The sequence below is a fragment of the Eulemur rufifrons genome, chromosome 2 (assembly GCF_041146395.1).
Source record: "Eulemur rufifrons isolate Redbay chromosome 2, OSU_ERuf_1, whole genome shotgun sequence".
Classification (NCBI taxonomy): domain Eukaryota; kingdom Metazoa; phylum Chordata; class Mammalia; order Primates; family Lemuridae; genus Eulemur; species Eulemur rufifrons.
In genome coordinates, this window is record NC_090984.1 from 114,205,325 (window position 1) to 114,218,613 (window position 13,289).

At 42.6% G+C, this 13,289-nt stretch overlaps 1 protein-coding gene across 2 annotated transcripts in view; it reads right to left on the reverse strand.

Annotated features, from left to right (window-relative positions):
* TTC7B (tetratricopeptide repeat domain 7B) overlaps positions 1-13,289 on the reverse strand; it is a 247,340-nt gene that overhangs the window by 90,290 nt on the left and 143,761 nt on the right. For both annotated transcript variants that reach the window (XM_069465219.1, XM_069465218.1), the window contains exons 13-15: positions 12,232-12,289; positions 6,595-6,667; positions 3,646-3,806 (exon numbers count right to left, since the gene is read on the reverse strand). In XM_069465219.1, the coding sequence (XP_069321320.1) occupies positions 3,646-3,806; positions 6,595-6,667; positions 12,232-12,289 (292 nt within the window). The remainder of the gene's footprint in view (positions 1-3,645; positions 3,807-6,594; positions 6,668-12,231; positions 12,290-13,289) is intronic.

Sequence of the window (13,289 nt, forward strand, 5' to 3'; positions counted from 1 at the left end):
GCCCTGTGCAAGAATATTTACAGCGGCATTGTTCACAATAGCTAAAAACTGAAAACAATTCACATATCTATTTACAATAGGCTAGATAAAAAAATCTTAGTATATTTACACAATAAAATAACTACTTATTAGTGTAAATGAATGAAGTGCTGATGTATGCAACAAGGATGAACCTCAGGAACACATGATAAATAATGAAAGCAAGTATTATAAGAATATATTTAGTATGATTCCATTTAAGAAAAACTTAAAACATGCAGAACCAATTATTATTTAGGAGTACAACACACATGGTATAGAAACATGAGAGAATTATCAACATAGAATTTAGGATTAACAGATTAACCTGCCAGGTGAGAGGCAAGGGGAAAGGATGGGAGAAAATTCACAGGCAATATTACACAGGAGATTCATATATGTGGGAAATACATCTACATATTTAATATGCATATAAATATATATGTATAAATAAATATTCACAGGAAATTCACAGGCAGTATTAATGTTCTTGTTTTTTTTCTTTTTTTTGAGACAGAGTCTCACTCTGTCACCCTAGGTAGAGTGCCGTGGCATCAGCCTAGCTCACAGCAACCTCAAACTCCTGGGGTCAGGCGATCCTCCTGCCTCAGCCTCCTGAGTAGCTGGGACTACAGGCGCATGCCACCACGCCTGGCTAATTTTTTTTATTCTATTTTTAGTAGAGACAGGGTCTCGCTCTTGGTCAGGCTGGTCTCAAACTGCTGACCTCAAGCAATCCTCCCGCCTTGGCCTCTCAGAGTGCTAGGATTACAGGCATGAGCCACTGGGGCCGGCCTTAATGTTCTTTTTCTTAAACTAAGATACAGGTATACATGTGTTGGTTATATTATTATTTTAAATATATTTAATAAATATTCTTTTGCTTCTATTCAATATTTAATAACAATTTTTAAAAACACTTGAGTAGTATTGGTCGCAATAGTAACAAAATGAATTCCTACCAATTATTGAGTGATTACTGTGTACAAATGCCTTAAATGCACAACCACCCTCTCAGAAGGACATTTTATTATTCACATTTTGCAAATGAGGAAATGAAAGAGATTTAGTGACTTACTCAAGGTCACACGACTTAAAAGTGGAGGACGTGGAGTCCGAAACCTGGTTTGTCCAACTCTAAGACTGTGCTCTTAACCACTACAAAATATCCTTCCTCATCCCCTTCCTTTCATAGAGAGCTAACCCTGTAAAACCCCCCTAAACTGGCTGCTTCTCCAGAGTTATGAACTTATTTTTGGGGTTCCCTTAAGAAAGGATTCTTGGTTCTTATGATCCCTACACTTAGGAAGTTCTTCCCAGCTGTTGAATCTACTGTTCAGTCTCAGTTCTGCTTGGAGTGACAAAGGGTCTGAAACGGTGCCTCTTATCTTAGAACTTTTTGGACCCTGTTAAGCTTATTCAAAGTACTTAAACAGCAATTTTTATCATTTCACGGTGACAATAAGGATGAGTAATGCTGGAGAGACCAGCTGCTCCTCCAAGGGCCTTCAGCTGTCTCACCTGGCAACCACTCAACAGGTGGACAGAGCTGGCCCTCATGGTGGGAAGGGTTCCACCTCCATCTAGCAAGTGCTGACTACACATCAACTGGGTCCTCCACTCCCCGGCTGCAGGGAGTCTACAGTTCTGCGATAAGCTTGTTACAAACAAACAGATAACACTACAAGGCAGTGGGACAAGTGCCCACTTAATCTGGTTTAGGTTGGTATTGAAATATTTTACCCAGGTTAGGAATCCACTGAGTACATCTGGCCCCAACTTTTAATAAAGTATTCTTGGGAAGAAGTTGCCCATCACAAAGGAAGAAATACAAATATTTAAAAAGCAAACAAGTCATGGCTGCTCTCAGACCTGCTGCCATATGCTTTGCTTTTTTGAGCTTACGGCTTAACATTAAAATAACAGCCTTGCATTCCTCAAATATCTCTACTGCTGTTCCTTACTTCTACTACTTGAAAAGGCTGTCAGCTGCTGTCACTTGGAGGCATTACCATATTAGCCACCACTGTTTACTGCTTACTGTGTGGTGTGGCTATTAGTTTAATGAGCCTCCTCTTGGATGACACCCTAGGCTGTGGAAGAAGAAACCACATGCAGGAGTGTAACGTCTAATGAAGGGGGTGGGGAGGGAGGGAGAGGGAGAGAGAGTTGGAGGGCCGGATGCAGGGAATTGTGCTTTATAAACATTGACCAGAGAAACTGAATTCAATTCTATCAGGTTGTACTTTACTGATGGGTAAAGCACTGACTAGTTTTAAAAGTGTTTTAACCATTTTAAGGTTCCCTGGGCTAATCCAGAGATATAGTCAGTGTGCAAAAGAGCAAGTTTGAGATCTGCAAGAAGTAAAATGCTGCAGCAAAGCTCTTTAATTCATTCTGCATAAATAGCTGAGCCTACAAAAGAAATCTCTAGTCAGAGGTTTCCTGGATTATAACAAGCATTCTCTAGATGGAGAGAAGAGAAGTGCCCTTTTCACTTGAAGACAAAGAAATGTTTGTAATGGAAATGTGTGAACCAATTTTCCAAGGAGAGCTGCTGAAAAGCACTGATTAAAAACACACTGAGGTGATGAGGCAGAGAAATAAAGCCAAAGCTGACCCACTTAAAGTTTGTGACTGCACTTTTGAAAGTGAAGAAAGCCAGCCCGGGCCACCTTCTACATTCCCTCCCTTCTCCCTCACCCCAAGCCCCACCCCGCCCCCCATTACTGACCCTGCAATGCTGCAGACAATTAGAACCTTCCAGCGTGCAGGAGTGTTTGCTATTTCTGGCCACTGTGTACTGGTTACCAAGCTACTACCACTGAGGATAAAATGGTTACCCAGGAGCCCAAAAGACAATGTCCTTCTCAACAAAGCCTAACCAACAGGCGTGGATTCAGTGATTCAGAGGAAAGATGTGAAGACAGTAGATAATTCAAGAATGTGGCACTTTATAATGATAATTCTTAGGTTATGTACAAATATTGGTTAATTTATTTAAGAAATTCTGTTTCTTAGAAGATAAAACAAAGGCACAAAGAGGTAAGGTATCTTGATCAAAGCTGCCTAAAATAGAATAATCACCCAGAGCTAGTGGAAGCCAGGCAGTAGAGCAATGTTTCTCAAATTTCAGTCATTGGGGTTTGTTTAATGTAACTTTGCCATATCCAACTATATCTATATTAGTATTTACTTAACATTTTTCTTTAAATAGACTTTAAAAATTCTTAGTTGCCCCGAGTGGTAATTTCTATGAAATCACCCTTTGATATATATTATATATTTTTTTCTAATATACAGTTAAAAATGTATAACTATTAAAATATCAATGTTCATCCACAATCCATCTAAAATCATCTCATGTACTCCAATGGTAGACATTGAGAAAGAGCGAATAAAGTATTTTAACTAAATAAGGATGACCTAATACTATGTTGGGATGACCTAACAGGCTAAGTTTATTCTTAAATATCAGGAAAAAACAATGATAAAATGGGATTTTATATTATTGACTCCCAGGATGTCCATGAAGGACTTAGACGGATTAGAGAGAAAAAGGAGGGAAAAAGTAACCTTGGTGCCTTCGGGTCCGGGGGAAAGCGAAGCCCCTGCAGGATCACTTACATGAAGTTTTCCGGATATTCACTCAGGGCCATGTCCATGATGTTCAGAGCGTCGTGGTAATGCTTCTGTGCTGACAACAAGAGCGCGAGGAGATGCAGGGAGTTGACATCATCACCTTGAAGTTGAAGAGCTTGGCGGACGTACCCCAGAGCCTCTGGTATCTAGTTTAAAGCAAAACCAAAACGAATTTTTAAACCACCCCCCCCAACACACAGAGTCACACAAGAAAGAAGCCATCATTTCAATGTCTGACTCTCCATAAACATCAGGAGTTGTTTTACATTGTGCCATGTTCCAATTTTACGCCCAGTCTTTCTGGTAGCCCCAGGATGCCAACCACAAACAGGGAAATAGATGCCCTCTTCAAGGGCTAGTCTGACTGAACAAGTGATACGAGAGGCCCTGTTTCCCTACATAACCGCCATTACCGTATCAAGTCATTTATTTCTCCCTAAATAAGCACTTTCTTATTCTTTCCACAAAACTGATCTACTTTTGATTGTGCCCAAGATGATTTCACTCTAAATGGAGACACATACAAATTGCCAGAGGTTTTTAGTGGAATAAAACTGCCTTAGCTGAACTGTTCTCATATTTCAAAGTATTACTGAAATTAAAGTGCTTAATAAGTTATAAAACCTTTAACAGAGATTTCCAAATGGTCAGATGTCTGTCATTCTTTTCTGGTTGCTTTGTCCTGGACCTCCATTAGACATCAAGGAAATAGGCAAAAAACCCAAACAAAAACCACACACCTTTCCAAACTATAACCCAAAATAACTTGGTCCAAGAAACAAATTGCAATGCCACATACAAAGCAGATGTATCCAAATTCACACGGGACCAGACACCACCTTAACCTTTAAATACAACAGCTGTCCAAGACTTTCTTCAAAATCATCAGAGCACAGGGTTGATAAAATGCATACATAATGGATTTCCGAACACCCAGGATTCCATGCAGGTTTAACAGTAACCAGGGAGAATTAGAACCTGAAGCTGGATTTTGAAATAGAGCTGGGGACTGAAGCGTTCTTATACAACTGCCCCAGGTCTCCTTCCTGTCTTGCTCCAACTCTAATCCTGCATGGAGCCTCTCCTCGGCTCTCCTGCTTTTCCCCAAAACCTCAGTAACCTCTACTGCTTAGTAGAAATCCATGCCTTCTCTTTCCCTAATGTGTTAGTTTTCGTCCCTGAACTGCCATTCTTGATGGATTTAGGTGATAAACACGAGCTTTGGAGGCTTTCTGCTGTTGAAGCACAGAACTGTGGCTGCCACAGCTGGGAGGGAGATCATCTGGCCCAGACTTTCATTTACAGAGAGGAAGTGCAACCCCAAGAGGTGAAATGACTTGAGTGCGGTCACCAAGTTACTGAGTGACTGGGACGAGAGTGACTCTGTATCTTTCCACTCCTCTCCATCCTCTCCTCCTGGCCGAACTCCTTCCCTCGGGGGGCAGGGAACACTCCCTCAGAGCTCTGTGTTCTCATGGTAGGTGCCCACAAAGGCTGCTGCTGCACCCACAAGGCTCCTTCTACTTATCCACTCCGTAGGGTGTCAGCCTACTCTACTTATCCACTCCCCAGGGTGAACAGCACTCAACCCGGTATTACCAGATGAGTTAAAAGGCACAGCGTAGGCATGGGTGTTGACTTGCAGGGATGACCATCAGGGACAAACTGACACAGGGTTCAAATGATGTCCTTACAGGGTAGCTGGCTTAAAGGAATATAGAGCTGGTTCCTTCATTTGACGAGTATTACTGAGTGCCAAACACATGTTAGGCAGTGCTCCAAGGGCCAGGGTAAATCAATGATGATGACAGATGTGGGTTCCTGCCCTCATGGAACCTAAACTCCAGGGAGGAAGACAGATACTGAACAAGAGAGCTGAGCAAGAGAAAGAAGTGCAGGCTGCTACAGGAAGGAGGCTTCCCGGAGGAGGTGAGAGAAGCTCCCAGTGAAGGGGGGAGACCATGTGATCAGTCACCGCACACATCTGCTGCAGAAGCAGCTCTCGATCAGTCCAGCTATGAGCCACACCATACCATGTGATAGGACCTTTACAGGGAAGGTATCTTGGTTTCCTCAGCCCCCAGGTTGCCAATGGAAGCCACTTCTCAATGCCATTCCCAGGCAACCAGGAAGTCAGATGCATGCCTCAGCCCAGGCCTGCCAGGGGAATGGCATGTCTGGGGAGCTGACCCTTCATTCACCCTCCCAGTCAGCGCTCAGGAATGTGCTGGGGTTACCACCAATGTCCTGCACCTGGTGGACAAGCAGGCATGTGGCCAGAGTCTCCAGAACAGCTGGGAGGGGACAGGAGGGTATGGGAATGGCAAAGGCAGCTTCTGGAGCTGCCTTTGGGAAGATGAAGGCCAGCGAAGCTTGCTTCTCCAGCAAGGAGAATAGTGTAGAATATTCTATTTCAAGTAGCTACTGTGTGCAATTGTTCATATTTTCCATGTATTTTAAAGAACCTGGTATCTTTGGCTACCTCTGCTGGCACCTTCCTGTCAATTCCTGATACCCTTATGACAACCAGGCCACAACCAGTGACTAAATCCCCATCACGCAGCTCAGCACTGGGCTCTGCTACCCTGTCCCTGTTTGCAAGGCTCTTTGATGGCTCCTGGGTTCAGGGTATACACCATGTGCTGCATCCCATGTTGCCATCTGACCCTAGGTTGGGTCCCTCCAGATTTGTGCGTGGACTTAATTTCCAAAAGCAGAGCCTGGAATGCCTGAGTCTTCACAGCTGATGCTCAAACCGACCAAAACACCAGGGTCTTTGCTGTAAGCAGTCAGAGTCCTCTGAGAAGGGTCCCTGGCTGCAAGTCAGCCTCAAGTGAACGAAGGAAGATCACCCACAACCTCAAACTGAAGAGCTGAAGGAACTGTATCGAGACACACAGGGGGCCAAGGTTCGGGAGCATTAGTGTGACTGACCTGTCTGGAGATGGCAAGCTGCAGAGCCAGGTAGAAAGCTGCTTGGTGATCTGTGGGTGACAGGCTGTGGGCCCTGAAAAGATATTTATGGCTGTTAGTACACGGGAGAGGAGGCCAAACAAGTCGTCTTCACATTTGCATTTTTATACCAAGGCCACATATTTAGTTTTAACTATTGAACGTGTCCTTTAAACTCTTCTCCTTTGTCCACTAACAAATGCAAAGCATTTTTCCTCTCATCACTGTATACAGGTATGACACAGCAGCATGCTTCTGTGTGTTGCCTGCTGCTCAATGCTCACAGGCTTTGAGGAGGGGCCTGGAGGTGGAGAAGCCACAGCCCCTGGGGTCTGACCTCCCAGCGGAGGCTTCCTGTGGGCTGAGCTGGAGAAGCCCCTGTGTCACGCTGGGACACGGCAAGGCCATGTGTGTACTTGGCACGGCGATGGCTGCTTTGGTTAAGTTTGGCTTGGCCTTAACGCTACTTTATCCAAATTTCTGGATTTCAGAGAAACCATATGAAAATCAAAGACCCAGCTTAGCTCATAAAATGAGGTTTTGGTTTTTGATGAATGGGAGAAAAGAAAGACACTCTTCAGTCCTTTGAAGCATCTACTAAATTCCATGCAGTTTACTGATTTAGTCCATACAACTGCGACATGTGAGACTGTGGTAAGACACTAGGCTGTTTCCCTAACTGGCCTTTGACACCACATGGAAAGAGGCCACACTGGCCTCCTAAGGGATTGCAAACGTGGTCTTTTTGTGCATTTATGTGGAAGTCATTTGTATCTCAGCAAAAGCAACTCACAATGTAACTATGTACAAGACATAATTCCGTGTCTAACAGCCTGGTGCGAAGAGAAAAACAAACTTTTACTTTCTTTAAAAGGCACCATGGAGCAGACTAATTAGGTGGGACCCGGATAGTAAATAAATCTTCACGCTGTTCTGTCAACATTCTGTGATTAAAGGAGGCTCTTTTACCAGCACAAAACAAATTCAAGATAAAAAAGAAAACTGAATCATTATAGATTCAACTGTGGCAAACGCACCGACGATGGCTTTCTACAATACTAAGGCCTTTTAATTGAATTGTCTGTCTGCTTCAGGGAAGGAGCTAAGAAGTCTCCCAGGTATTTGCCATCCAGAAAACATGCTAAGTCCGCTAATTTGGGGCATTGTTTGGGCCACTGTAGTAGCTCATATGCAGGACTGGGATGAGGCAGAGTTAGTTTTTGTCCTTGTATGAATCTCAAGAGCAAAGCACTTAAACTCCCATTCCTGGAGAACCTCCACTGGTAACCTGGCCTGAAGACACAGCCTTAGGACTTTTCTCACCCTAGTTTCAGAGGCTGAGGCTGAGGTTTGCCTGTATTATCCTTTAAAATGTCTTATTTCTGCCAGAGGCCTACTTAGTACGCTCCAGCTTTTATAATTTTACAAGTATTGGCTTTTCATGAATTTGTACATCAAAGAATTTTTTTCTTTGGTGTTCATAAAAAGTGAGATTGGAATGTCATGGTTTCTGTCTCTCACAATTATTCAGGGAATACAAACACAAAATTAATTATGAAGAGACTTTGAATTATTTAGGATTATTTTATCTCATTTTCTTTCACAAATGATAAAGCCAGATTTCCATAACCCTCAAAAAGAATTTCTTAGAGCTATAATTTTCTCAGCCCGATTCTTATTTTGCACAAATGAAGTTAAATCAACTCATGGTTGCCTCTATACAACACCAACCAAGTGAAAAGCTGGCGATGGTTTGGTGAATTGAGGGTGTGGGTAGAGACTGAGAGTTCTGGCCAAAGGCCCCACCCTGGCCTCGTCAAATGATTTTTAACTGTTAACCACAGCACTGTGAAAGAAACAAACCAGAAGTGCTGGAGATCTTGGTATTTCTGGGGTGTATTAGGGCAACATCTGAGGAATTCAGAACTTAGCAAATAATGAATATCCAATTGCCAAATTTCTAACGAGGCACAACTTAAAAATATTTTAAAAATCTCAATTTGGTTAATGAACTAAACTGACCACTTTAGCCTATGAAAGAAAAAAGGAAATAAAAATGCCAAACAAAACAAGAAAAAGTGCACAGTGTCGATCTCACGTAGAGGCCCGAAAACTTGCTTCAGCGTTGCAGAACAACGTCAACAGCTGGGCTTCCTGTGACAAAGCCCCTTTGCTGTGCCCACAGGCAACCTGCCTGACAGAAACTAACACATGACACAGGTGAGAGAAAGGACATTAATGTTCTTTGAAAACTGTAAGCCTTCTGAACCCTGCACATGAATCTAAAGCAGCCTCATAAACCCCATTCCCATGCAGTGAGCACCTGTCCAGACTGCTAAGAGAAACTCAGAGACCCAAAAACATCACCATAGGAACACTCAAAATGCTTCCCTTATCAAAGCAATTGCACATTCATTAATTCAATTTCTCTTTCAAGAGGAAGAGGCGGCCCATCCATCAATACTGTGCAGTACCTATAATGTGATTCCAGGACCCATGCCAGCCTCTGGGGAGCCTGGAGATGAATCATGCAAGTGCCTTTCCTTGAGGAGCTCCCTCTGCCCCCGGGGAAGACCCCAAGTGATCACCACAGTGCGGTGTGAGCAAGGCCCAGAGAGAGGCATGCTGCGCTGCTACTGCAGAGCATGGCGTGGGCCTCCCAGACACCTGGCCAAAACCCAGGACGCTGTGAGGTCCATCCTAGCGCTCTCTTAAGACTCCAGTTCCAACATCCTCTAGAGCTGAACCAAGAATATAGAGAACGCTGATCAATGTTGACCCTAGTCCAGAAGGCAATAATACAATAACTACAATTTATGAAGTATCTACTATTAAGCATCTTGTCCAAGAACACCTAGCAAAAGAGTCCATAAGGCAATAATAACACAATAATAACTATAATTTATGAAGTCTCTACTATTAAGCACCTTGCCCAAGAACACTCAGCAAAAGAGAGAGAGCCAGAAGTGGAATAGAGGATGCGAGATTCCAAGGCCTGGTCTTTGGACAAACACCCTGCTGGCTTGTTTAGTCAATTCTCTTTGCAGTCCCCTCCAGTCTTGATGAGAGAACATGGATGTATTAAGAACAGGAATGTGTAAACCTGGTTAAATCTATTACTCAGGAACCACGTACTAGTTACATGCAAGGGGTGACCAACTTGTCCTGGTTTGCCCAGGACTTTCCGGGTTTGAGCATTGAAAGCCCCATGCTCTGGGAAGCTACTCAGTCCCCAACAAGTCGGGATGGTTAGTCACCCTGTACACACAAGACATACCACACTTGAACTCACGCTAGGAGGGAGAGGGGAAAATAAAGTGGGATTGTGTACACTCGACCACATTGAGTGACACCCCGACACCTCTTCCTCCTGGAGCACCAGGCTTTCTGCATACTGTGGGTCAATGCACTACATGAAATATGTTCTCAACTGCTTTCAGGATTCCTTTCCTCAGGATGTGACGGCACAAGGAGAAAGCAACTCAGATCAATTCAGCATCTTTAAAAAGCTTTGCTAACAATATTATGTTTTTCTTTACTATACTTTTGTACAGGGCAAATGAATTGGTTCAGCTGCTTGGGTTGAGACTGTGAGTGTAAGAACAGCTGACAGTCTCACATTAAGATGCAGCCACCCAACTAGCATGTCTTTAAAAACCGTATTTTTGAATCCACCAGAGAGCAAACCTTTCTGAATTCTGCCTCCAATCACAATTAAGAGTTAATTTTCATGTGCTTATATCCACAACCCTGTCCCTTTTTGAATCATATTATTTTCTTTTTAAACAAAAAATGCAAAACAATAGTATAAACAGAATTGTGGGGAGAATATTTAAAATACATAGAAAAAGTACTTCTAATCCAAGTAGTTTTAAATTATCCATTCACATTTAAGAAATAATACAAATCATTCTTATTTACTTAAAATCTTTCCCCTAAAGATTTTTGTTAGGATTATAATTCACTAGCATAGTCCTAGTTAATGTCTACTTGGAACAAAATAATTTTATTCCTTTGGAAAACATTCTGTATTTCACACAAATACTGATTTAGGTTAGCCTTCCACAACATAATCAGTTAGGTTAGTGGGATTTTATTACTCTTTATTCCCATATGAACTAATATTTAAAAAATCTCTTTGAATTAAAACCTAAGCAAAAAAGGAACAAAAAAGAATTCAGGCCAATGGAACAGCTGTTATATAACATGAAGTTATACTGGCAGCCCAAGGCAGACCACCACTGTGGCTGTTTTTAGAGAGCCAGTAAGATGTGCTGATTTAAGAAAAGTGAAACAGATGTAATGACCACTTTCTTAAGCATCCATGTGTGGGTTTTACAAACTAGGACTGAAGAATTTAAAACTTCAGATCATTTGAAATGGAAATGCTTTCCACACTCCGTGCTGAAGAACATCAACAAAAGCCTAGCACAGAGACAGGAGATCTGTTTGCAGATGTCAATTGGTACTTTTTGTCATTAACAAGACTGGGGCTGGCAAAGTCAAGAAGCTACCGGCAAGCCTGCTAGGAAACAAAGAAATGAGATGGAAGAGTTTCAGACTAACTGAAACCATGTGATGATGATTTCATGAGAAAGGCACATGGACACCACAACAAATCTGTAGGCAACTCCAGTCCTACGAAAAGAGTCTAACAAAGGTTATCAGGTATGAGGAGGTCCTCATGAAATTTTCATGTAAGTAATGACTATCAATAATACAACTCCAAGAAATCAATGTAACTCAGATATATTTAAGGTGATAGGATCAATACCAATTCTAGATTTCATATCATGGGGCTATACTTTCAAGCAATGATTTCATTTTAGTGATTTATTATACCTGTAATAAAAATAAAATTAGGACAGTATAGTAGCATAGGTATAAGAAAAACTAGGTTAGAGTCAAGAGACCTTGATCCCTTACTGACTTCAACATCTACATGACTGGCAATTCCTGTAATTCTTGCATCCCAGCCCTTGACCCACAATGGACATATTGCCTGTCTGTCCACCTTACTGGTGTGTGGTGAGGAGCAAATTAAATAAGGTATGTGAGAGAGCACTGTGATGCTCAAGCGCATCATGATTAAAGGACGTTATCCTAATTTCATGAGCAGCACCATGACAGAGACAGGCACAGGGTGTTATGGAGCAGGGTGGGGCTGGGGGCCTGGGGCTCGCTGGGCTGCTGTCTTCACTTAGCATTTCAGAGACTTCCTGAAAGCTGGCCTTTTCTTTGCTTAATATAAAACCTACAGCTTGACATATTTAAAAAAAAAAGCTAGAAAAGAAAAATTTCTTTTCTAGATGATGACAAATGTCTTTAATAAAGGAATCATTTCCCTAGACATACAAAGTATCTATCTTTTTCAAGCTGAAATCACTTTATTAGGAATGAATAAAATGTGCCCAAATGGATAAACAGATTAAGAATGCAGATTTACATGGCAACAAGTGATGCAGCAAATTTTGATACTGTATGTTCGGTGCTCAAGATGAAAGACTCCCAGGGGTAAAACACTGTTTACATAATCTTTATAAATATCTCTTCTTTTTATACTTATCATACTTTGGTGTCATTATGTACAGCCGAGTGAAAAGATGAACTCCCACTCACCTCTGAAATGCAAGAAGCGCCTTTCTCTGTAGGACCTCCTGCATCCCTCGCAAAGAAGCTAAGAAAAGGGTTCAATTAGTCAGTGGCATGGGAGATCAGGGAGTTTTTGACAAATACAAAACCTATCACAAAAACTGTACATTCAACTGGATTAAAAGCAACAATTTCTTTCTTTTTTTTTTTTTTTTTGAGACAGAGTCTCACTCTGTTGCCCTGGCTAGAGTGAGTGCCATGGCATCAGCCTAGCTCACAGCAACCTCAAACTCCTGAGCTCAAGCAATCCTCCTGTCTCAGCCTCCCGAGTAGCTGGGACTACAGGCATGCACCACCATGCCCGGCTAATTTTTTTTTTCTATATATATTTTTAGCTGTCCATATAATTTCTTTCTATTTTTAGTAGAGATGAGGTCTCGCTCTTGCTCAGGCTGGTCTCGAACTCCTGAGCTCAAATGATCCGCCCACCTCGGCCTCCCAGAGTGCTAGGATTACAGGCGTGAGCCACCGCGCCCGGCCAAAAGCAACAATTTCTGAGTGCCTATGTACCCAGCCCTGAACTAGGCACTGCAGAAGACAGGAAATGAAGCCCAGTTCTACCCCGAGGCACTTGCATTCATTGGACATAACTGGAACAATGCCAAGGGGAGAGTGTGAGTTGGATGGTCACTCTTGGTACCCCCAGGCATCTGGGGGCTGTTTCCTAAAGATCAGTTGGGAAAGACTAGCTCTACCAGGATGGTATAGAGAGATGCAAGCATCAGTGGTGTTAGAGTACATGGCCTTCAAAGTTCCTTCTGGCACTGAGGAGCCAAAATCCTGGGCCAAGGACCCAGCATGGTACCATGAAAGGCCAGTTTAATTCCCACTGAGCAATGCCCAGGACCTTTAATACCTTGATGAGAAAACAAGGGATGGAACAGGCAAACCCAACACTGATACTGTGAGGCCACCTGGCTATGAGCCAACACTTCCTCTGGGCAGAGCGCACGAGAAATGGCTCCCGTAAACCCGTCTAGGAAAGAAAGAGGGACTTTTTACTGAGCAAGAACAAAGTCCTGGAG